This window comes from Phaethon aethereus (genome assembly GCF_964289735.1).
Source record: "Phaethon aethereus genome assembly, chromosome: 2".
NCBI classification, from domain to species: Eukaryota; Metazoa; Chordata; class Aves; order Phaethontiformes; family Phaethontidae; genus Phaethon; species Phaethon aethereus.
Window position 1 is genome coordinate 105,281,079 of NC_138582.1, and position 26,437 is coordinate 105,307,515.

At 43.3% G+C, this 26,437-nt stretch overlaps 1 protein-coding gene across 2 annotated transcripts in view; it reads left to right on the forward strand.

Moving 5' to 3' along the window:
- NFATC1 (nuclear factor of activated T cells 1) overlaps positions 1 to 26,437 on the forward strand; it is a gene marked incomplete at both ends in the record, with an annotated part of 114,991 nt that overhangs the window by 81,622 nt on the left and 6,932 nt on the right. For both annotated transcript variants that reach the window (XM_081996379.1, XM_081996380.1), the window contains one exon: positions 534 to 1,220. In XM_081996379.1, the coding sequence (XP_081852505.1) occupies positions 534 to 1,220 (687 nt within the window). The remainder of the gene's footprint in view (positions 1 to 533; positions 1,221 to 26,437) is intronic.

Below are 26,437 nucleotides of genomic sequence, written 5' to 3' on the forward strand. Positions count from 1 at the left end.
AACCAAATCCTAGTCTTTCAGAAATACTCTCATAATTGAAAACTTCTTGTACATAATAGTTTGTCATGTATCTTTGCAATTTTACTTTCACTGAACTCCGAAAGCCCCATCTCTACCTTATTATGCTCCAGTTTACCAAATGTGTAGACATTTATCAAATGGGCCATCAGTAGCCGTAGAAATGCAGTAGTATATCCAAGTTAAAATTCTTGCTTTGATTACTACAAATCCATGGAGCCCTTGGGTCCAAAGCTTCCACTGAAGCACAGCTATTTGCAAATAGATTTTTATAGCACATTAGTGCTGAAGGAGAGTCCAAAGAAAATAGTCCTTTTCAATATTAGAACCAGCTGTGACTTTCTTGTGCTGATGACTCATTCATTTTTTTTTTATAGGGTGGGAGAACTAGGCAAAAGACACACAGAGTCTTATTCAGGACGTTGTTTGTTTTGCAAAGGGTATCCTAGCCACAAGCCAACTTGATCATACCAATACGCAACTCATGTTTATTTAAAACTTTTTTCTTTTAACAGTTCCAATTATAAAAACAGAACCCACAGATGACTATGAGCCTGCTCAAACCTGTGGACCAATGAACCAAGGCTTAAGCCCTCTCTCTAAACCATACTACAGCCAGCAGATCATGATGCCCCCTGATCCTGGTTCATGCCTCGTGGCTGGTTTTGCCTCCTGTCAGCAGAGAAACGCCGTGATGTCACCCTCACCCAACGCAAGCCCCAAGCTGCACGACCTTTCGTCCTCTCCTTACAAGTGCATCCCCAACCCAGGCCACAGTCACCTCGGACTTCAGCAGCCCGCTGGAGGTGTCCCCACCATACAGGAAGTGCCAAGGTCTATAGTTGTGCACCCAAGCTCCCCCGAGCAATCATCTCACATCATGCTGCAGCCGCAGGTGAGTCAACATCTGAGCAGTAGCTGTCCCCTTGGTTATCAACAAACACTCTATCCCAACAGTCCCTCTTCTCCAGTTCCATCTGTTACCCAAGAGCCAACCTATTTGCAGTCCTGCAGTCCAACTCACTCATCCATAATGGGTCAACAGCAGCAGCAACTGCCGAAGGTTCACAGAAATGAGTCTCCAACAACCCAACCACTGTCATTGCCAGAGTTGCATGAGGAAAGTAATCATAATTTGGCCCCTATTCCTGTAACGATCAAGCGAGAACCTGAGGAATTGGACCAGATGTACCTGGATGATGGTAAGTCTTCCGCAGCATAGGTTTGCATTCAACCATGTTGCTATATCAGCGAGTTCCCTTAACCCTCTCCTCCTTTTGAATCCTGGTGGAAAAAAGTTCAATTAACAGCCTGGTGGAATGGTACAGACTTTTGCTTGGATTGTCTCTATACGGGAAAAGGCTCTTTAATTTCATTTGTGATAATGAAACCATATTATCTAAGATTAAATGCTGTCAGTTACTGTAGAGCTAGCTGCATGACCAATAGCAATGTTGCAATAATCTTAACCGTATGGTCTTGGCTTATGCCCATGCCAGTGACCCGTGGAACTGCAGTGAAAACATATTTAACATTGTCCCATCCATAATGCAGTGAAACGTCTGATGTGCAAATCTGTTCACTGGAACTAAATGATAAACTGCTCTACTTCAGTTGAGAAGGTTCAAATTAAAAATGGAGGCACATCTTTCAGCATAACTTTTCAGTCTGGTGGCATCTGACATTAAAACTACTTTTTCTTCCATTCTTGTTGCAGACTTGCTGCTGCTTTTTTTGCTTTTGTAAGATTCCGTGTGTATATGTATTCTACATGCACCACTGAAAAGTTAAAATGCTGTGATGAACTTGTCAGACTCTAGTTTCCAAAGATTTATTAGTAGAACATAATAAAAGGGATAATCTGGAATTTGATTATGTGACCTCACTGAACTGTGATTTAGCACATGCTGCTAAGTATTCCGGTAGTATTCTGGATCCTCACCTTAATGCAGTACGTGAGTTCCCTTCCAATAGCTGCATAACTTTATATAACATACCATGCTATTTGAAGAAGAATGCCTTTGAAATGGCTGCATTGAAACTAATTGGTGCCAAGGAACATCGGAATGTGATTGTCTTTCAGGGAGAATTTAAAGACAATTCATTGCACTGTTTTTTTAAAAAAAGGACATTCAGTCATTATATTTTAAACAGCATGATACTCACTGAATTAGGATTACAAATTAATGTTTTGGAGCTTGTGTTAGCAGCCTTTTGCTTTTCAACTCTAGGAAAATTATTTTTCTTCACAGAAGTTATTATTGGTTACATGATAGACAGGTCTAAGTAATTTTTCCTAATTAGGAGTTCAGTTCACTAAAGTTTTGCACAACACATCTTTTGTGACAAGGTTTTCTTCATATAGTGTGCATTTTTACCACACGTCTATGCTGTAAGGAGTAAGATTTCAAGAAATCAAACAAGAAAGGTACACAAACCAAAACAAAAAGCCATGCCCAAATTTTGGTTTTGAGAGAAACCAGAAGTTACCTATGAAAGGAAGAGCATACAGATAAAATCTAAACCTAGTCTATAGCTGTCTTTCTTTTTAGAAAAGCACAAGGCTTTCTGCCTTACCTCTCCAAAATCCAGCAACCACTTCTCTGACAGCACTATGAAAGCTGCCTTTGGCTGGTCTCTGCTGGAGAGATGGGACTGTGGCTCAGGGATGAAGAGTATAGCTCCTCAGCCCTGTCTACTTCAGGTTTCTCCTGGAGAAAGAGAAGGAATTTGCTACCATGTGGTCTGAGAGAGAGATTTTCATTTGTTTCAGCAATGCTTATTCTCTCTGACAAGGCATAAATGATTTAGTCTTTACCCCCATCTCTCTTCTATCCCCTCTTCTGGACACACACGCGCACCAGTCCTCTGACAGATAATCAGAAGTAATTGTAGAAGCCACCACATATATCTGCACTGATACTTAAAGTTGACTTTGAAGATCTCTTCAGCTAGCCAAATCCAGATATACTTCCCTTTGGTATCCAGCAGGCTATCAAAATCATTCTGTGGCTGACCACAAGATCTATAGACCAAGAAAGAATTCATAGACGTAACAGTCATTGTAACAATATATAATAGTAAAAAATTAACTTACGTAGTTCCAAAAAATTAAACACCACCAGATCCCTCTAAGGGTGGTAATCAGAAATGATAGCCAGAGGAATTCCCTTTTCTATGTTTAAACTGGTATTTAGGTTTGTCTCAGGGTGTCACACTGATGGAGCATAACCCATGTGAGCTGCCCTTTCCTATCTATGCCTTACTTACTGCCCAAAGAGAAGGTCATCCACTTCATGTATTGTGTTGACAAAAGGAAGCCCTTGTAGGAGTCAGGAGTGGACTACTACTGTCTTATTTGTCTCTCTATTTGGGCAGTTGGGAGAGAAAGTATGCAGCAGAGGGGCTAAAGGGGGGAAGCATATCTTGTGGGACTTGTGCTGGCCAAGACCCTCTGTTCAAACCATGCAGAGCCCCGGCATGCCTCAGACACACAGCACAGGAGCATGAAGCTGTGAGTCAGGCTGGAAGCCTGTTTACGTCTAAGCTATATGCATCTCATGGCAGCAACCTTACAACCACCAGTGCAGATGTTGGTTTCACATTACATTTAATGATGTAACTGCAGGCTCCCATGGAAAGGGTGGCCTTCATCCATCTTGCCCTTAGCCACATGTTCTTGCTGCTTCCTTTGAGTCATTTCAATTGATTATGGAGAGGCAGAGCAGGCTAATAGAAAATTAACCTGCCAAAAATAGCAACCCCCACGTAGTTTTCCACTGTGTCAGTTCATGGAACCACATCCCCTGGGTCCAATAGCTGGGTCCAGCCCACAAGAGGGGCAGGAAGCCTGTAGCTGCAGGTCAAGGAGTGCAGTGGGACCACTCTGGGTGGCAGCAGCCCACTCATAGGCCAGAGTAAGTGTGACTTGAAGCCACATCAGATTTCATCTTATTCTCCCAAGCAGCTATCTAATCAACTCATCCTGTCTTGGTAAAAAATCCCCTTCTTATGCTCACCTATTAGTTATGGAAGGATGACATCTGGGCTGCCTCGCACAGTCTCAAAGAGCAATTTGGCCACTACGGTGACTGCCTGGAAACCACCAGTAATTGCTTCTGGTGTTCCAGTAGGTGCTGTTCACTGAGATCTGCACTGAAAAGGCAAAGCACTCCACATATGCAATGCCTTTGAGCCTGGGGCCGTTTCATTCAGCCCTCTGGCCATAACTATGGAATAAGGGAGAATTTTGCAGAGTGGCTCATACTGAATAGGAACAACTCATTTTTTCATGTGCTTGCTTTTTTATGTAATAGGAGCTTTTAAGCCATCACCATGGTTTCTTGTTAGTATCATATCCATCTTTAAGTGTTTTCCTTGTCGGGGGAGTGGGTGAGATATCAGTGCTTTATGACCATATTCTGAAAACCAGAATATCAAATCATACCCCTGAGTAAGGACAGTTACTCTTTTTTTTTTTTTAAACAGATTGCTGCTCTACCTCTTTATAATTTGTTGTCTCACTGATTCAGTTCAGATCCCTTCATGCAGCATGATTTCAACTTTTTTTTCAGTACTTTTTCAATCTTTGCATCTGTGAACAATATGAAAGCCAGAGAGAGGTCAGATTGACTGCTTTCCTTGCCTGCTACTCTAAGTATACCAACTCTTTCCCTCATTCCAAAAGTAGTTTAAAAAGTAATGAAATATTTTAATGACATTAAAAATTAAATTCTCAAAGCATCACTCCATTAAAAAAGTGTATCTTCACGGTGTCTTGTAGCTATTTAATAGCTCCAGTTTTACCTGAAAATATGAAGTGTGAGGTATAGACATTTAACATACTTAGGGGACTACAAGCCAAATAAAATACCTAACTGGTTATGCTAGGTTACATTTGGTAAAATTTTGGTTGCTTGTTTACCACTTTGGGGATATTTGATTTACGTATCTAATATACATATAGCAATCTTGGACCAGGTATAAACGGGAATTTTTTGGTTTCAGCTTATGGGATCAAAGCAATATTCATTCCTTTTGCTCTGGAGTATTTCCAAATATAGACCATCTATACTGCAGAGCATAGATAGAAAAAAAACAGTCAGTGAGTTTATATAAATAAATACCCTGCATATGACATTTTTCTGCATCAGTAATGGTGGGCAGCTGAAGTGATAAAAGGGAGCACCAGAAAAGACTTCCATTTTGGCAAATAAGTTTTGGTCTTGGCAATCTTGTTTTAAATCATAATCCACAGTAGCCACCTGGGCTACTCATTAAATGTGCTGTCCATTTCAGGATGTGAATATATGATTCAACATGTAGAATTATTTAAAACTCACCCTGTAAAGTGATACCTGATATATTATGGCTATGCTCTTGATATTGAAAGGTATCTGGCTTGTATACCAGCACTCGTTTCAAATAATTCTGAGTTCAACCTCCTAAAAAAGATTATGGCTGACTCCCTTTGCTGCTTTCATAGCAAGAGTTGATGAGAAATGGTTGAAATGTCACATTTATACCTGGTTTTGGTCCTCCCTGGGAGCCCATGGTCCTTTGCTGCAGGAGAGGGGGTGTCTCGTGTCCTCCCCACCAGAAGCTCTTGCAGCAACCTTCAGGGCACCGGGGCACCTTGACAGACCATACCAGGGCTGACGTGTGCTCCATGTGCGTGTGCCACCCCTGCCCTATACGGTGAAGGTTACGTGGCATTCCTCTTTCAGATCTAACCTGGGAGTAGTGTGGGGTGCTAGGGTGGTGGAGCTCATGGAAGATCCTTAGACAGTCAGGCTTGAGTGACCTCTTCAGTACAACTCCATGCAGTAATTGCTTCTAAAGAGAAAACATTTTATTTGGGGATCGATGAGTCTGATGTGCTGTACAGCCCTTAGAGGTGTGAAGTGGAAAAAGCATTGCCCGAAGTGATGGCCAGTTTGGGGAAACTACAAGCTGATGAGAACTCTTCCTGGTCCTTTGAACAAGTCATTCTCTCAAGGGGATGTGAAAATTTACCTAATTTCTATCTCAGTTTTGAATGTTCTCCTCTCACCAGCCCTCTAACTAGAACTTGGGTCAAAAGCTGTGCTAGTCTGCTCTTGAACTATCCTGCTTCTTTTCTGTTATCAGGGCAGCTCCGATAATTTTTCCAAATTTTAACTGCTTTTCTCAGTGGTAGAAGAAACCCCAAGCCAGAGACGGTGCAATGTAAGTTCGCACAGATTTCAGGATGTTCAGGCAGCTGGGAACTGGCCACGCTCACAACAGGAGATGCTAAAGGTGCCTTGAAATCACCTTGCTTATCCCCGTTTTCCTTTCCTGGACCTAGTGTAGCCTGGGTGGAACACAGAACTGAGCTCCAAATCTTTTATTTCACCAGGATGGAGAGAGTTCAATCAGGCATGCTAATGCCAAGAAACATTTTTCAGGTTGTAACTGGCACTCCCACAAGCTATTACATTTTTTACCTGCAGCAGAATGACACTCAGTTGTGAAATTATTTCCTGCCGTTAGAAACATCAAAGAAAGTAGTTTTCATTACAGATGCAAATGAAGCTATTTCAAAAAAGCAAGGGGGAAACACATTGGTACCAACAGGAAAATATGTATGACACGTTCTCAGCAGATTTCAAGGTGCATTGTACATGCCGTGATCCCATTTGTTTTATTAATGCACAGAACTTTACAAAAGCAGTTTTTAATTGAAAGCAAAGCAGCATCCTGGAGGATTCTTTAATCAAGGTATGCTTGAGTACTGACGCTGAAGAAGACCTCAGCTTCTTTGAGCTTTGCCTGGGTTCTAATCTCAACTTTCAAGATGCAGTTCCAGCCACGTTGAAATCGGCGGCATGCTCCTCTTGCCGGCAGTGGGGCCAGGGTTCCACCCGCTGTTGAAAAAACTGTTTTCCAGAACACCCCAAATACTGTGTAGGAGCCAGAACTGGAATAACAATATCTGAAACACAGATCTCTTGTCTGAAGTTTTGTGTATTAATTCAGCCTCCTCCTCTCCACATGGACACTTTCAGAAAGGTCTCTATCCTGATCTTGACTTGATCGGATCTATAAATCTTTGTGTAGTAAGATGAAAATACATAGGCCATAAATGAAGGTATCTGATGTTTAGATATGGGGGTAACAGAAAGTATCAGAACCACATCATCATTTTTTTAAAACAAGGAGACTTTTGTTCATGTGATTGTCTTTGCACAGCTGTGAGTTTTATAGCACCGTGCCAATGAATGCACTCATTGCGACTTTTATTTTACTCTGAAAAGGTAAATTGGGAGCATTAAGCCCCCAATAAGTGTGTAAAAGTGGCAAAACCACAGGTAAAGTGTTACTGAAAGCTGCAGCCCTGCCAGCCATTTCATTTTAAACATGGCTCTTTTAAAAATAACTTTAGCAGTAAAAGCTGTAACTCCTGGATGTAATATGAGCTATTGCTAATGTCATTCCCATGAATTGCTTACAGTGTTGAACTGTTAGATGTCTGACAAGTCCATATATCTCCTATACAGTATATATGAAAGTTTTTTTGCCTCTAAACCATATGTTCTTTTTTTCACTCCTCTATATTCTTCAAATGCACGTGGTTTGGTGATATAGTTTATTTGAACAGGAACCATAGCAGACAGAATTATTCTTTTGCTGAAATGTATCCTTTTTCATACATCTCAGCTTCATGATTAAAGCAATTGGCTCTCGAGGCATTAAGTTTAGTCTGCTGCTGCCACAATTATGCTTTTGAAAACTCCTGAGTGCACTCGGTGATTTCCAGTAGTCCAGATGTCATTAGAACAACACGCAGGTAGTCTGCAAAGTCCAGTAACACTGTCTACACGTCGGTCTGGCTTGGGCGAGCTTTTCCCTCCCTCCCTCTTGGCCAAGCCTCGCAGCTCTGGGAGAAAACAAATAGCTTTCCTCATGGAAAGTTTTACTTAATCTGGCGCGGTGCCTGAGCCTAGACCCTCCTCGTCTCTAATGATGATTGAAAGTGTACATGCTACTGTGATAAAACATGCTGAGTCGTCAACATTTGGGACTTGGGTTGTATGCGATGAGTAAGGGAGGACTGAAGTAATGCGTTCGAGTCAGACCTTCGGTGGACTTGCATGTCTGGGTTTGAGGGATATCCTGTTACACGAAACCACACACCCGCGGGATGGGGTTTGGCTGTTTCTAGGGGGGTTGCTGATGGAGGCCCACCAGGAGAAAGCCCCTACGAGAGCAGCTGACCAGACTAGGTGTCACTCCTGGTTTTCTCCAGTCCCAGGTATGTGGTTGCCCACAGAGCAGACCTGCCTACCTCTTAGCTGCAGTATGCTGTGAAATCTAGCAGTGAACTTTGCTTTCTTCGAACATCAGCACATAGATTTCCAGGGAGGTCCTTGAGTCTCAGGCTTTCAAGGAAGTGTCCAGTCCCTCCGAGAAGCCCTGAGTGCCTCCACCCTCATTCAGTGATGGCAGACACTGGCGGAGGGAGCAGGAGGCTGGCCAAGCGATGGGAAGGCTGCAGACATCAGCAGGCAGTGCTTTGCAATGTTTTGATGCTCAAGAGTATTTTTAGTGTTGAAAACCCAGCATTTGCCTGATGTGCATCTGCACGCGCACCTTCGCGTTAAACGTTTTGAGTCATTAAGTGTTCAGCGGAAGCTGCGTTGCACCCCTCTTTTCAGCTGAGACCCAGCTTCACGCCGCAGCCCTGCCGCGCAATTAGCTGGGGAAGAAGTCGCTTCTCACTCCCATGCCTGATTCATTCTCCTATTTCCATAGTAATGGCTGTTGGCATTGCTGTTTCAAATGGTAAAGGTTTTGTGGGTTATTTTCTGTAAGTTTTCCTTGGCGATCAGGGAGAAGTTGCTGTATCTGAGCCTTAGTAACATTTACATCTGCTTTTAAGCCTGGAGGAGTGCCAAGGAAAATATGTGGCTTGCAGAAGCACAAGCTTCATGAGAAAGCTTTGTTCCGATGCAATTCATTTTAGGAATATGTTGTTTATTTGAAACGTTTCTGCTGAGCTGAGCAGTGTTAGCTGGTCAGGTGTGGCCGTGTGGCTCGTGTACAGCCTCTGTGCTCTTGTGTCCTGAAACCGTCCTGGCAAAACACTTCTGGGGGAGTTGTTTTAGGAAACCCCTCTTCTCCAGGGAGCAGAGTATCACACAGACCCCTGCTGCGTCTCGGCAGAGCTGGGCTGAAGCAAGCCACCGGCTCAGCCCAGCAAACACATACGTGTCAGAGGAAGCGCTCTCATGAGTAAACTCCCTGACTTCACGTACGGCGCTCTTGGCTAAGCGCTAGCAAGCTGTAGTGTTTCTAGAGCGCAGAGCAGCGAAGGGCCTGCCACTGCTCCCACTGAAGCCAGTAACACCGTTCCCTTTGGGTTTCTTGGGAATGGAACCAGGCGTATGGCTGGTAGTTAAAATGCATAATAGCTGCATTCATTGAAACCGGGTCGCTGATAGACAGGCAGAGAGGGAGTCTTTTCTAGCTGATTTCTCCATGGTGCAGTTGATTGTTTCATCTGTGTCTGCCGGACAACTGGGGGGCTCAGTCATGGGCCTGATAGCGGCTTGACCATCGCTGTCAGGAGCGGGCTGCTTGATAACCTGGCTCCTGGTCTTTCCTCTGCTCCAAGGAGCTAATGCTGATTGCAACCAAAGGGCGCATAAGCTTTCCACACCAGGCTTATCTCCAGGCTAGGAGGAAGCTTGTGAAAAAAAGCAGACCGTCAAAATGTTCCCCTCCTCCTCTGTCACTGAGGAAGCCTGCAAAGTCTGGACAGTGAAAATACCTGAAAACAATCAGTGAGTAAGAAATACAGTAGGAAGACTATGGTGTTACTTGTTGGCCAGCCTGGATGGATTTGTCTGCAAACCAAGGAGCTGGACCAGCCTTCTGCCTGCTTTACAGACTTCACTTTGTTGGTAGGTCTTCTATGTTTTCCACACTTTGAAACCTCTTGCGAGACAAATAATCAGAAAACCAAGTGAGAAGGTGCTGCAAGAGCATCAGACTTCCCGAACTGTATTGTTCCTATATTGTCCCTGTCCCATTCAGGTCGAATGGCAGTATGAGCACTTCAACAGTCTTGAAAAGCAGTGCTGCAAGATATCAAAGTCCATATTTAGTGGATTAAATTATTTTGTCCTTATGTAGTTAAAGCTCATGTATGCACAAGAACATTCCTCATTTGCCTTGCCTTTGCACAACTAAAGCATGGTTTTTCTACTGAACTTTGGCCCTTCTGCAGGGATATGAGAGTGCAGAAGACAAGATTTGCCTCTTCGTGTCTGTGCTGTCCAGATCACTCTTGACTGTTAGATTTCTGTGGGATATCACTCTTGTGATATCTTTGGGCTTGCAGAATAGCTATCGCAGTAGATATTACAAATCAATTTTGATACCTTGGGAGCAGTAGTCAGTTCTTTTTCTAGTTCTTCAGGGAAAATAACATGTTTCATTGCCACCTCATAAGCAAAATCTTCTGCAATTTACTTAAGAAGTAGAAAAAATATTATTTTGGGTCACAAGAGAAGCCTCCAAAAATATGAAACGGAAGAATATTTATTTTAACTTTTATTTCTATCCTGTATATGCAAATCCATACACACATAAAGTGTGTGCCTATATATGTGTGCATACAGACATTACATACGTATATGTAATGAGCTATAAGACTTAGTATACTAATTCTTTTACATCTTTGAAGTTGTGGTGGGTGAGAATGATGTAAGTCGCTTCTACTCATGACTGACTTCTCTGAAAATCCTGCAGGTGCCTGTTGAGTAAAACCTTTTAGAAACATGAGGTCAGGTGGAGAAGCCCATCCTGTGGACCTCCTGTTGTGCACAGTTACTATCTGCATTGAAATGCCCATTGCAGTTCTGAAATCCGGCTCCATGCTGCTGCATGCTTCTGAGCTGCAGTTGTCACTGCTGCTGAATGTTTCTCAGGCATCTGAGCTTTTGCTATCCAGCTATTCTTTCTGAAGACTGAAGCAGCTGGTAAAGATGATCTTTTTGCTCTTAGTTGGCTTTTTTCCTCTGTGATAACCCTGTGTTCCACCGTGCTCCAGGCTGTGCTTGGACTCAGCTATTCACCTGGGGGCTTTCATCTTGGAGCATTTCCATGAGCCATTAACAAATTCTCCAGGCATAGATTTCTCTCCTTCCAGTAATATGTCTCTGGGTCAGTGGTACTGGGAGGTTCGAATGTGCTTCTCAATGTCTGTGTGTGAAATTGTCATATAGAAACTGGTTAGCAGAGAAACTGGTCCTGAATTTTTCCAATTATGCACACTCTTGTTTGTTTTCTGTCTTCTGAAAAATTTCCCCGACTCATTAACTGATAACGGTTGCGTGAGAAGATACAGAGCTGTCCCTTGGGCCCTAGCAGTCAAAGGCTAGAACTTCCTGAAGCTGCTAGAATTGATGCAACGCAAATTCAGGTTTTGCAGAAAGATATAATGAGTCCAAGCTCTGGCTAGAGGGACCTCACCCTGGCACCACACGAGGTCTCTTTGAAAGGGAGCCCTGAAAGGGCCGCCAGTGATGGAGATGGCTGCTCTACCCCAGTCCCTAAGTTACTAGGTAACTTTGAAAGAGTTCTTAGGGATTTTTGCTTCTTGTTTCTTCCACACAGAGAGTATATTAGGATAAGGAAAGACCTCATTGCAAAAAAAAAGAAGCAAAATTGATTCCAGGGCAGCAAATGCCATGAACCACAGGTAGACTATGCTTTTTGCATCAGTGGACAAACATGGCAGCAATGGCTGCTTCAGAGAACTTTCCAGGTATTCTGCCACCATTTCCAGAAACCCAGGCTGGACCTTTACAGGCCAGATGAGCACCACTACGGTCTGTTTAAACAACAAATTCACAATTGGATGCACAGTGTCAGACCAGTGCTTGGTAGGAACCTGCAAACCTCCATTGTTGCCAGGCAAGCTGCTGGGTTCTGCCCTGTTTGCCATATAGCAAGAATTGTAGAGATAAAGGTGACCATCTCCTTTGCAGAGGGTTTAGACTTAACTTTTTGCAATACAATATCCCAGATGTTTTACACTATTTCAATGGTAAACTAAAGTCCTAAAGAGGAGAGAGCAGTGCTGAAGTCAAGGAAAGTTTTGCCGGAAGGACTTACTAATGTGTAAGCATCTTCTTGCGCTATTTTAGTAGCTAGTTTACAAGTCCAGAGATAGCTACAGCCCTGAGCTGAGTTGGTGCACACTTGCTGGCAGAGTCAGATCTGTGTGACAGGGCTCCAGGACCTCCGGTCAAAGCAGGGGCTCTGCGTGGGGCTGCTCCCTGGCGAGGATTCGGCACAGCTGGGGGATAGGGGCCCTTTGTGAGAAGTGCAAGCAAGTGCGTCTGTGTATATACGTTTATTGTATTTGGGAAACATAATAAAAAAATAGCAGCTTTCTCATGATGCTGTAGCATGGTTAGCAAGCATTTTAAAGTTTCAGGCTTAGAGTATGGCTGTGAAACTACCTGGTGGTGTAATTAGAGCAAAAGAAGGCTTGAGAAAAAGAGAAATGAGAGGAAGGTTAAATATAACATCCCCATAAAAAAAAGATGAGCAAAGATGAATTTTGGAAGAAGAGGGGAAAGGGTGAGTGTGGGTGTGAGAGAGAGGAGTTTGTCTAAAACTGAAATGGTACAAATGAGTAGTAATAGCCCAGGATTTGACTGCCATGGAAAAGTATCTAAAGAATACCTCACTTTGCCTCAAAATAATTTAAGTATAGAGAAAAATGAGAGGACATGATGAAATGAGCAATGTGCTCATTAAATTTATATATATCTGAGGAGAGAGTGTATCCGAGCAGTAAGCTCAAGTCAGAGGAGCCCATCTGTTTGTCTGTATTGATCTCCAGTGAGATGGCTGCACCGCGTAGAGGTAGGTGGTTTTGGTGGCCTGGCTCCACTGGGACAGGACCCTCAAATAACCCCGGGAGTTATTTCCATGCTGTATTGCCAAGAGCTCCTGTAGGGAGCCCAAAAAATCCTCAGAAATATGGTAGAAAAGAAGGGGGTGGGAAGTGCTCTTTGAGTAAATACAGTCACATCACCTGAACTTAGAAATTTTCAGATCAGTTTTAAGACTCCTCTTGCAGTGTAACAGGGCATTCAATAAAAATTAGAAGAATCAGAAATTATTATCCATTGACTCTTCCCCAATTAAAAATTACGCAGAAAAATTACTGCTAGAAAGAGTCGAAGTGGTCAGATTTCGACAAGGCAGAGGAGAATTTGTAAAGATCTTTTTCAAGGTTACATGACTGAAGAATAAAACAGGAAATCCCCTTACTTTGCAGCTTTCAAAAGGTGGCATTCAAATTACATTTAGGACGTGATCCAAATGCCATGAAAATTTTTTCCATCAACTTCGATGGATGTTCTAAAACAGGATGTGTTAAATCAGGGGAAATAATAACAGAGTCACAAGTAAATTAACAGAAGATTCACAACACATTATGAATCACTGTATTAAAGAATCAATTAGAGTCAGCTATTTAAATAAAGTAGCAAAAAAAAAATTAACTTGAAAAAATTAGAACATCTGCTGAAGTTTCCAAAGCTATATTTAATATTAACTTGGGAAAAGCACCTGGACTGAATGGTGTCTCATCAAAAATTTGTAAGTGTTTCCAGACCAAAATCACTTGGATACTTCAAAAAAAAAAAAAAAATCTGCTCAACTGAAAGAGAAAACTCCTCTCTAAACCTTTCTCTACCACTGATTTTTGTAATGGGGAATATCACCATCTTAAACCAGAGAAGCAACAAAATGCAAATGTTTCTGTAGGATCCATTTTTTTGTTGATTGATAAGATTTAGTTCCAGTATCTCTGTCCTGCTGTCTGCTGCACACAAGCTGCACCTTCTGCCCCAGTGAACTGGTTGCTGGAACAGGGCCTGCCCTTGTATATTAGCTAACAGTCGGGTGGACTATTGTTAGAAAGAATATTTCAGGTCCAAGCACTCAGCACAGAGGCGATTATGCAAATTGAGCAGACTTTTGGTAGAGATGCCAGTTCTCCTTCCAAGAAATCTACAAATGCATGGACCCTTTCTTTGCTTGTTAGGTGAATATTCAGGAAAAAAAAAAATCTGCTTTTGAAATTTGAAGCAAACTTACGGTCTTCTTTTATTTTAGTCAGGAAGGAGGCAGGACTGCCTGCATCTGATCGTGTGAATTGTGACCCTAAAAACGTTTGGTCAGCCAGCTAGAGACCAGCCAACCGTGTACCTGATGTTTCAGTGGCTATATTTATGGTTTCCCTGATGATGAAGTCTAGATTTCTGCAACGACCAACGTAATTTCTCTGCTGTCAGTTAAGACCGTCTTTCAGGGATAAGCTGGCAGATGCTTGTGACGCCAAATGAGGCTGTATCATGCTTTCTGTTGTGCACGGTCCCCTGAGCAAGGCGGGCCACCGCCTCCCTGTGCCCATTCTCTGAAAAATATAAGTGTTCAGAAAGTTGTCTGAAGACAGATTTAAATTTCATGTGAAAAACTTTCATTGAGGGGAAGCACCACTGCAGAGGGAAAACCCCACACCTTGACACACTAAAATGGTTGCAAGAATTCTTCTTTAAGATGTTTAAGGAGGAATATTTCTCATAACATGGATAAGACGTCTAGATTTTACATCGCTGCTGCAAAGTTAAAATCTTAGAGCGGGAGAATTTACCTTTGGTTATTCATGATAGAGACAACTAGACTAAGTCAGCATAAATCCATCTAGATGCAGTGCAGCTGCACTGATTTCTACCTGTTCAGACCCTAAGCCGATTTATTTAAGAAATAATGTACTAGCTGCAGGGGCAATTCTCCTAGCTACATCCTTACTTGAGATTGCCCTGTTTTTAAGTACAAACAGACATTGCTGTGTATCTTTTTCTTTTCCTTTACAGACTTTTATATATATTATGTATCTGTATTTCACATGCCAGTGGAAATCAGGAAAGGAAATTAATTTGTATGAATGGACTTAATAAATTTCATGATTTACCAGTAATGAAATCCTGGTTTGCAGAATGAGAAGTAATAGGGCTTTTCCAAAATATCTTAATCCTTGGCTATGGTTAGTGGCATAAAATGAACCATTCTTTCCTATGTGTCTAAAGTCCAAGTTGTGCTCCATGTAGCTATGTGATATTCTTTCCAGTCTCATGTCAGTAAATAATTTCAGTGCTGCTCTTTATTCTGTCTCTGACCTTCACTATGCTCGCCCTTCTTGAACAAAAGCTGAGAATTGTGACAGATTGATCTCCTTCTGTGATCTGATCTAGTCTAGTGTGAAAGGAAAGTTCATTAACCCTACTCCCAAATTCCTTAACCAGTTTACCATAAATGTACTACTCCATAAGCATAGGTAATACAGCACAGCCATAACAGTGCTTAAACCAGGATTAGGCAATACCTCATATTTTCTAACTACTTCTACTTTTGCAGAAATAGAAATTCACTTTCTTTATATCATCAAGTGTGACTTTTTTGTTAATAAAATTATTTTGATTAGTTTAGGTTTTATGAGTTTAGGCTAGAATATTGTCTGGTTTGTCTAAACTTGGCCACTTTCTGTAATTCTAGTTGATAATACCTAAGCATGAAGCAAAGATGATTTGTGTTTTAAGGAGCCTCTTTTGGGAACGGGAATAACCAACTAGCTTCACATCATCGTGTTTTAACAATTAAAAATTGGCAGCTGAGCTGTGTACTCGAGCAAAGCAAGGATTTTTAGGCCTAGAGAAATGATTTAGAATCTAGAAGAGAAAAACCACATGCTACTAAAACCCTGTGTATGATTTTCCACTATTCCCTAGAAAGCGGGTAGGGCTCTAGGATCAAACTGTACCCACACACATATGCATTAAAGCCAACACACTGAAGTAAACACAGAAATGTGGTTGTCTTCTTTGAGCAATAGGAATCAGAAGTAAGTCTGCTGACATCAGAGAAGTGGTGTATGCTTCAAAATTCAGGCAAAATAAGAGAACAGATCTACTTGCCTTTTTTGCATATCAACATTAAAACATTTCAAATAATCTTTAGGGAATAATGAGCAAAATAGAGTGTTTACAATGCAGTGACTGATTCTTTCCTGCCTTGTGCATTAGTAGACTGTCTTTACGTATCAGCCTGTGTTTAATAAGGACTTGATGCGAAGTCCATTGAAATTAATAGTAATTCTTCTGTTGTCTTCTGTGCTCTTTGGATCAGGCTTCAACTTGCAATCACAAGAAGCTATCACTTAATGCTCTTAAAAAACCTATGTTAAAAAAAAAAGCATGAAAATCTCTAATACTGGGTGAATATTTAAGGACCCAAAAGTTGATGCAGACGCAAGTTATAGTTCCCAAGGTAACTGTAAAAGCTTGTATTACATTAATATGTAAAGGTTAACAGTACATACAATAATCTGAAATACCGCCTGTATTATACATGTAGCATGACTGACTTGCAGGGTTTGAAGAACCTTCACTTTGGTTATTTGGGTGTGCTGATATTTAAAGTAATGTTTATGTTGGTTACAAGGCCTAGGACAAAGGGATCTCAAGGAGCCCTACGTTCTTGCACATTGAATAGTGGGTAAAAGTAAATTGTGGGTGAATGCACCATGCCTGTTTTGTCCCCCTTCATGCCAGTAGGAAAGAGAAATTTCTCTCCCGGAGTAGTTGTTGTACAGGTGTGTAAGGTCTCTTTGTGCCATTTTGGAGGTCTTTTGAGTTGCTGTACTGTTTCGTGTGGCCTGTAGCGAGACAATGACAACACTGCACTGCTCATTCTGTATGGAAAATGGGGTAATTTCAACAATTTTCCATTTTCTGTAATGTTTTTCACTGAAGTGGGGGGCCTTCTTTATGTGCGCAAAACTTTCTGTCACAGCTCTCCGTAGATAGCCCTGACAAAGAGAAAGCATGAAACCTTCTAGGGCAGAGCATTCATCCTCACTTATCTGGCCCTCGGAGACATTAGCTAATCGAGGCACGATACTCCATACAATAGGTCAAGTGCTGTAAAGCTACCCCTGTTATCCCAGCCAACATGGGGACTTATCATTCCCATGGCCATTTTACAGGATTTGTTTTCTTCTGACAACAACATCCACAGCCTACGGTGCTATCGACTCCAACAATGAATCTGATGCTGGCTCTGTGTGTTATCGGCTCCCTAATAACTGTCTTTTTTTTTTTTTTTTTTTTTCTTTCCCACCCCATTTGTGAGAATTTGTCCCCTGGAGCTCTTCTCTATCAGGCCCCTGCAGCTGCTGTTATTTTAGATATGGCAGGAAGTAGGTACCGGAAAACAGTGAGAGCTCGCAGTGCTCAGAAAAATCTAGAAATTCCTCTGATTTACCCCAGGCTCTGGCTCCAATCAAAGCCATTTTGGAAAAAAAAAAAAAAAAAAAAGGAAAGCGAGGGGGGCATTGGCGGGGGGGAAGGCCCAAGCAGACAACTGTGTCTGGGCTGCGCGTGTCGGGAAGAAGAGTTTTAACCATCCCCTTCTGCAGGGTAGCAGGGAGATGCTCGACACGGCCGTGCAAGCCGAGGAGCACTTGGCTGGGAGCGACGTCCCATGCCAGCAGCGCGGCAGAGCCGGGGCCGGCACGTGGGCAGACCCGTGCCAGCAGGCACTGCTCCCTCGCCAGCCGAGCAAATGCCCTTTCGCCTCCCCAGGGACATGCGTTTCTAAAAGCTCATCCCTTTTTTACGCTCTCCCCTCTCGTGTCCGGTGTGCGCCTAAAGCAGATGAGCTTACTCGCTCGTCCGGCAGGCTCCCATAAATGCTTTTAGCAGCACTTCGCAAAGGGTGCCAGCCAAAGGCACTGGTGGAAAGTCACTAGAGCAAGAAACTTACATCACTACTACTATTATTATTATGATTATGATTATTATTACTACCTCTATTATTATTATAATTCTACAGCTCAGACAGGATATTTCTTAATCTGCTAAGCAAAGACTTTTTTAGCCACTTTGAATACATTTTAAATCAGCCTGACTCTGGAGATGACTTCTAAAAGAAAAGAAAAAAAAGAAGAAACTATAAAGAAAAACACCTCCAAACCTTTCAGTTCAGCAAGCGGTTTAGAAGAAAAGACACCACCACCACCCCCATACAGAGACATACACGGAAAAGATGCTACCTTTAGAACTGGTTTTAATAAAGAAATCTTCCTCTTTGACACAGCAGATTAGGAGGAAGATGTCCGCCCACAGACATCTCACACCATTAGCAATCTAGTTAACATCTGTAAATGTTTTAGGGAAAGAAATTACACTTTGAGACATTTCTTTTTTAATTACAGGCTCCAGATGAGATTTGTTAGAGCAGGGAAATGTATCCCATAGCGACTGATGTCAATAGCAAGCAGTCCCTAAAGCCAGCCAGGATTGGGAAAGCCATGCTGTTTGCTGCTCTTGGCACTGCTCCCTGCTTTCACAATGTCAAACTTAGAACCGCCTTTATATGCACTTTCCATTTTTTTTTCCACAGTAGCTGTTGCCAGCAAGCTGTAAACTACCGTATATCACTCAGATTTAAGAACCTAAACTTTAAAACAAATTAAACTCTTGTTGACATTGTAATAAAAATCAGAATCGAACTGAACAGCTCAGTAAAGCTGCACTTCAATTATTTTATGGATTTAAGATTGTTTTCTAGGATTCCCAGACTCCCAATACAGCAAAGTTATTTCCTCTTGGCAGATGTCTGGAAAAAAAAAATCATTGAATGGATAAAATTATGTGGCAGACACTAGGTTGAAGCCTAAAGGGAGGAAATGGTGTCGCCCCAGCACCTGTAAATATTTGCTCTGTGTCTTGACCAGAAAAGCCTTTCTTCCGTACTTTGAAAAAAAATTTCAAGGTATTTATTTTGTGAGTTTTTAAGAAAATAGAATTTTCATATGTCAAAACCAAGTTTCTAACTAGGTGTTTATGTGGTTTTGAAGGAGAATGGCAAATACAGGTCTGACCCACCCTTCAGAACCATGTCCAAATACAGGTAAATGCATGCAGTGCACGAGTGCTCCCAGTCACTGGCCTCTGCTTATCTTTCATCTTCCTACTTAGCAGTTAATGTTGGGTATTCTTTTTATGATTCCCTTTTTTTTTCCTATTCTGTAAAATGGAAACAGAGGTTTCCATCCAATTAATTGCCAGGTTTCCATTCTTTATAATATTTCCTCTCAAAACAGTTTGGAATGAAAGTATTTCAGAAATGTGTGTAGACGGAAGCTACTGGAGATAATAAATTGTTTCATGTAACTGTGTTTTACAAAAGGTGTGGTGCACGAGAAGGCTGTTGCGTGGAGCAAACAACGATCAGCTTGTGCAGCCTTTCACCAAAACCTTTGTTGCACTTAACTTTTTTCCCTTCACAGCATCAGTGAAATGTCCTTTATGTCACTAAGGCCCCAGCCTGAAAAGCATTGCATTCCCAAAGTCTTCAGCAAGAGCTGACCCTTGCAGGGTTGCTCCTGTCGCAAGGATGCTTCTGAAGATTGAGCCAGATGTTGCACATCTGCATGCCCACAGCTAGGTCCCAGGGTCTGCACATTCCCCGGGGAGCGGGGAGCCGCCCGTCCCTCTGAGCAACGTGTAGTCATGTGGATTTTCCAAAGCTGCTCTGTTAGGCTCCGTGCCTTCACCTCCTGATATGAATTAGCTGACTTTACCTGACTGAATCTCACGTAAGCAGCCAGTTTTCTTCACTGTAGCATTAATAAATTTTTTAAAGCCACTCTTGAATTGCTGCTAAAGTTCTTAAACTCATTTTGTTTCCTGGAGCACCTCTCAAAAGTGCAGGCCAAATTCCTACTGGAGTTTGGATGTGCTGCCAGATCACAGCCCAGGCCATGGCAGTGCCCTGTAATTTCTCAGCTATGGAGAAGTGAGGGGTTTGGGGTCCAAGTACTCAAAAAGAGGCAGAAAAGGAGTCTGTCACACGTTGTGAGTGGTTGTTTGGAAAGTGTAATGCAAACATTTTGAATAAAATTTCAGGTCCTTAAGTGTGCTTGAGAGATGAGTTTTTGTATGCTTGTGTTTCTGTAAGTGCCTTTTTCCTAGTTCTCTAGTGCTGGCCACAGGTTTGCCATGCTTCCTTCTTGGGGCAGAATAAATTTCCTCTCTAGTGGAGAGCCCTGAGCTTCAGCACAGTTCTTGTGTCAAGCATTGAGCTGCAAGGGAGAAGGTTTCTTCTTCCCTGAGAGCCCGGCTGTGATTCTTACCGAATTTTTGCAGCCGTATCTGCTGTTTTTTCTGTTGACATTGCTCTGTCAGTCTAGCCTAAGGAGCCATTCTGCAGTTTAACACAGCATGTGGGAGAGGGGAAAAGAGGAAAAGACATTTTGCCGTGTTTGCAGCTCTGTCGCACTGGGACCGTGTACAAATAACAGTATTCTTCCAGCTGCTCTAATTTGAGACGCTTGCTATAGGCGTTTTAGCATCCAAGGAGTACTGGGGTCCAGAAACTGTCTGGACGCGGTGGTTTTCACAGCTATGTCTTTTGTGGTGGGGAGAGCACCTAACAACACCCAGCTGGGGGTTTCCACAACGTGGCCCAGTTTGCATTGTTATGTCTCCAGTGTGGCTCCACTAAATCAGCCCTTGGATCAAACCTTCCCAGCCAAACTGGACGGGAATTTTGTCATGGAAAGGTCTTTACTCAGTATAGCTAGTGTGGTGCAAAAGCAATGCAAGAGTATCAACCACTGCCAGTGCTCTTCTCCAAGGAGCCATGGCAGAGATATGTGCATTCCTCTTTGAACTGCAGCGTTCTTCAGCAACAGATGCTGCCGTAGTTAAAATAAAACCCGGTGGCATTACATACAGCTCACATTATGGTGGTAGCCAGGTCATCATGCCACAAGCAAATTTATTGCATGATGATTTGCCTGCATCATTTTTTTGCAGGCTGTTTGCAGCCACCAGGGCAGATTCCCAGAGGTAACCCTGCTCCTATGCCCACTGCTGAAGATTAGCAGCCATCTTCCATCACCTAAGGGTTTCCCACAGCTAGCGCAACCTTTCCCAGCCTAGCCCCCAGCAGGCTCATGGGTGGATTTCTTTTCCCTTATCAAACACATTAAAAATTCTGTTACCCCACCCAGCCATTCTCTTCCATCGAGCAGCATCTGGCCACTCATTGAGTCATCTCATGGCCATCATTTTATCTGTCAGAGCAAAAAACATGTGAATTAGGGGTTAGCGAACAAAGCTTAGCCTTCGCCACAGCCTAGGTGGGAATGTGGCCCAACAGTGGTCACCCCCCAAAGCAGCATGTAGGCACATCATGTATTGTACATGCAGCAGCATCCTAGTGTTGTCCCTGTCTCGGTGCCCTCTTTGCTAGACGATGTGAATGGTAGCATTACAAGGATGCTTACAAGGATTGATTACAAGTACAAGGATCTTGTTAGGTCAAGCAGGGACAAAATTAGAAAGGCAAAAGCCCAGCTGGAGCTCAGTCTGGCCACAGTCGTAAAGGATAACAAAAAATGTTTTTACAAATACATTAACAACAAAAAGAGAGGCAAGGAGAATCTCCATCCCCTACTGGATATGGTGGGGAACATTGTCTCCAAGGACGAGGACAAGGCTGAGGTACTTAATGCCTTCTTTGCCTCAGTCTTTAATAGCCAGGCCAGGTATCCGCAGGGTATTCATCCCCCTGAGCTGGAAGATGGGGATGGAGAGCACGATAACGCGCCCATAATCCAGGAGGAAGCAGTTAAGGACATGTTAAACCACCTGGACACCCAAAAGTCTATGGGGCCTGATGGGAACCACCCGAGAGTACTAAGAGAGCTGGCGGAGGAGCTTGCCAAGCCACTCTCCATCATTTATCAGCAGTCCTGGTTAACAGGGGAGGTCCCAGAAGACTGGAGGCTTGCCAATGTGACGCCCATCTACAAGAAAGGCCAGAAGGAGGATCCTGGGAACTACAGGCCTGTCAGCCTGACCTCCGTACCGGGGAAGATCATGTAGCGATTGGTCTTGAGAGTGCTCACAGGGCATCTGCAGGACAACCAAGGGATCAGGCCCAGCCAGCATGGGTTCATGAAAGGCAGATCCTGCTTGACCAACCTGATCTCCTTCTATGACCAGGTGACCCGCCTAGTGGATGAGGGAAAGGTTGTGGATGTTGTCTACCTGGACTTTAGTAAAGCCTTTGACAGCATCTCGCACAGCATTCTGCTGGAGAAACTGGCGGCTCATGGCTTAGACAGGTTTATTCTTCGCTGGGTGAGGAACTGGCTGGATGGCCGAGCCCAGAGAGTTGTAGTGAACGGCATTAAATCCGGCTGGCGGCCAGTCACAAGCGGTGTTCCCCATGGTTCGGTTCTGGGGCTGGTCTTGTTCAATATCTTTATAGATGATCTGGATGAGGGAATCGAGTGCTCCCTCAGTAAGTTTGCAGGTGACACCAAGATGGGTGGGAGTGTTGATCTGCTGGAGGGTAGGAGGGCTCTGCAGAGGGATCTGGATCAGAGGCTGAATCGATGGGCAGAGGTCAACTGTATGAGGTCCTGCACTTCTGCCACAACAACCCCATGCAATGCTACAGGCTTGGGGAGGAGTGGCTGGAGAGCTGCCTGGTGGAAAGGGACCTGGGGGTCCTGGTTGACAGCCGGCTGAATATGAGCCGGCAGTGTGCCCAGGTGGCCAAGAAGGCCAACAGCGTCCTGGCCTGTATCAGAAATAGTGTGGCCAGCAGGAATAGGGAAGTGATTGTGCCCCTGTACTCGGCACTGGTGAGGCCGCACCTCGAATACTGTGTTCAGTTTTGGGCCCCTCACTACAAGAAGGATGCTGAGGTGCTCGAGCATGTCCAGAGAAGGGCAACAAAGCTGGTGAGGGGTCTGGAGCACAAGTCTCATGAGGAGCGGTTGAGGGAACTGGGGTTGTTTAGTCTGGAGAAGAGGAGGCTGAGGGGAGACCTTATCACTCTCTACAACTACCTGAAAGGGGGTTGTAGCGACGAGGGCGCTGGTCTCTTCTCCCGAGTGACCAGCAATAGGACGAGAGGAAATGGCCTCAAGTTGCACCAGGGGAGGTTTAGATTGGATATTAGGAAAAATTTCTTCACCGAGAGGGTGGTCAGGCATTGGAACAGGCTGCCCAGGGAGGTGGTGGAGTCGCCATCTCTGGAAGTGTTCAAAAAACGTGTGGATATGGCGCTTCAGGACATGGTTTAGGGAACATGGTGGTGCTGGATTAATGGTTGGACTTGGTGATCTTGAAGGTCCTTTCCAACCTTTGTGATTCTGTGATTCTGTGATTAATCTTTTCTGTTTAACATGTACTTTGAGGTTTGCTGATGAAAAGGGCTATAAAGGAAAGAGGTGTTGATGATGGTGATGATAATAGGGCAAATAGGGTGCATATGAAAAAACAAAAAGCCCTTCTTGCCCAGAAAAAGATCACATAGACCCTGTTTTAACCTATCTCCAGGACACTCTTAGTGTTGAGGCCCAATGTTACTCCTACTGAAGCCCATCAGACTTTGAGGCTGGTTGAGTGGAAGAAGAGCTGAATCTCTTGGCCATTCTCTGACGTGGAAAGAAAAGGGCACTCAGCAAATACTCCTCTGTGACCCAAGGTGCTCCTTTCTTTCTTCCATTCATTATTTCTTTGGTTTATTTGATATGCTCAGCTGCACATGAGCTCGTTTTTTATGAACAGCAACGCAAGATGGTTCATTTTGGAGGATTCCAGATGATCACTAGGGGCCACACTATTATTACATAAAGTCAATTAAAGAGCATACGTGCACATCCCATTGATTTGATTTAGAACTAACAAAAGCTTCAGTAATGTGCAATTACAAGAAACTTAATGACCCCTTTATATTGAATGCAACTTCTGTGGCACCTAATATGCTTTGATGAATTGCTCATTATGTGCAATGTTGGGAAAGCTTCTAAAAAGATTAATAATTCTATAATCGATAGAGAAATTCAGTCTTACTTGGCTTTTTTTGAACTCTGAAATCAGTAAGTCTCACTGATTATGGATCTTCTTTTGCTCCCCTTTTTCCTCCTGTACCCCCAGAAATTTTTTTTTTCTGAAGCTAATCTGTCACTTTTCCAGCTTGTGGAGAAACCCCTTCTTGTATTATATGGAAAGGTCTGGCTTGATGCGGATTGCCATGAGAGGTCCAAAAGGCTTGGCTGGATGCGTGCACATGGGATGCTCCTTTGGCAAGGCAGGAGGTCCCCGAGTAGCAGCCTCCAGCGTCGGGCTCAGAGCTTTGCAGCATGGTCCAGACCCACTCCCCCTCTCCCATTCACTGACTGTAAACTTCGGGAGCTGCCAGCCCTTGGGGCCATCAGATGGGCTTTAACCTTGCTCTTCTAGCCATGGGATGCTTGGAGAGCCTCATGTCTCCAGTGTTGCCCACGCAGCAGTTGAACGCTAGTTGTGAGGTACAGCAAACCTTGTGGGATGGGACCAGAAATATGAGAGTAAAAAGGAAAAAAGGAGGTTTCATTTCTGTTACATCCAGGATTTAATAAATACTGCCAGAGACTGTAGCTAAAAAGTCTGGAGGCTAAAAACCAGGCAAATGCAAAATTGCTTTAAATTTGTTTCGATTTTGAATCTGTTCTCGTCATGCTTCAGGGCATGATTCATAAGTTTTGAATGCTGGGGTCTGACAGCACTTTTTTACTGTTGGGCGCTAAACTGGAAAGTAAAACCGATCACCAGGATCGGTTTGTATTACTGGATTTCTTCTGGCAGAGGCAGATTTCTGTTGTCTCCAGCAAAGTGGTGCATGCTCATCCTTACTTCTTCCTGACTGGTACCCACAAAGCTTCCAGCAGTACTAAACTCGGGTTTTGGCTGCCTTAAACAGCATTTGCGTCCTTCTTCTGTCAAGTGGAAATTTTGTGTAAAATGTAAAATATGTCTGTTTTGTTTCCCTTACAGATGCTCTTAGGAACGTAAACACATAATTTTGGTTAAAATGTGGTTTATTTGTCCGTTGCCCAGCCCTACCCTCACGCGTGTGCGTATGTGTGTGTCAAACATGCTTGCATCATGCCGGGGCAGATCCTGCAGCCTCTGCGCAGCCCAAACCCCAGCCGCTCCAGGCAAGGCTGGCCTCAGTGAGGGCTACTGAAAATCCCTGTTGCCTCTCTGATTCTTTGGTATAAAAGCTAAACCGGGTGGAGCGCAGCTACCCCAGATTGTGAGTAAAAACGAGCTAGAGTTTAGACACCAGTGTGCTGGGAATCGCTGCGGCTCTGCCAATTCCTGCCCTAAGTCCCAGTAGCCGGGGAATTCATCCCTAAGTGTTTGCAGAGCAAGAGGCGCTGGGCGTTCCCAGGGTTGCGTATGGGAGGGATGAAAAAAATCCAAACCCAGGAGTTTTGGTGCAATAGGATGGGACTCATTTAGTCTGGGCACCTAGTCAAGAGCCCCAGTTAAATTACTGCCACACGGTGCTGTCATCGCACTACAGCGAGGAGCCTTTCCCATTAGCCCTCCGCAGCGCAGCCGCTGTGGGAGATTTTGTGTTACTTGGAGTTGTTGAGCTAAATAAGGCAGAGGGTAGAACAGGTAGGAAAATGACTCCATGTTAATGGCTGTCGTGCACAACAATACCATCCGTCGTGCCAAGCCAACGTTCATATGGGAGGATCATGTTTTATTAAAACTTGCTACTTGTTGTCACTCACTTGCTCCGCTGTCTTACTCGCTGTCTCCAAAAATAGCATGCCCTGTGGTGGTGGCTTATTATGATTAAACAGATAAAAATAAGTTTAAGGTTTAAACACATCCAGGACACCTGAGGTAATACAAGATCTGACTTCTTTATGGAACGTGTGGAGTTATATTTTCCATTGCTTCACAAGACTTGTTTTGTTTGGTTTTTAATTCAGTAAGCTTTAATGTGATCTATAGTTTCACATTACAGGCTGTCACCTCAGGAATTTGTATCACTATTTTTTGAATTTTTTTTTTTCTTATTTACAGGACAGTATTTATTAGCTTTGAAAAAAGAATTTCTCTAAGCCCTATTTTTTTCAGTGATTTAAATAATATTTCTATACTGTTTGTTGCAGCTTTCATATGTCAGAAAGGAGTGCTGCTTATTAGTAGTGAGGAAGTAGGTACACTGATAAAAACTGTAGGATTTTACTCATGTGATGGAGTTTATACCGGGAGCTTTATTTCTTTACTTGCTATATATGTGTCTATATTTAGCCATTTTTCTCTTTAAATAATATCTGTACTTGGAGATCAGGGAAAACATTTCTTCCTCCTGTATTCCTGCTTCCTCTGCATTCATTTGTGACTTTGATTTCCTCTTCAGTGATGCTAATATGTGGTATTTCATCTGAAATGAAGGGCATACAAGAGCACAGGAGCCTGGCGATGGAGCAAGATGTGGC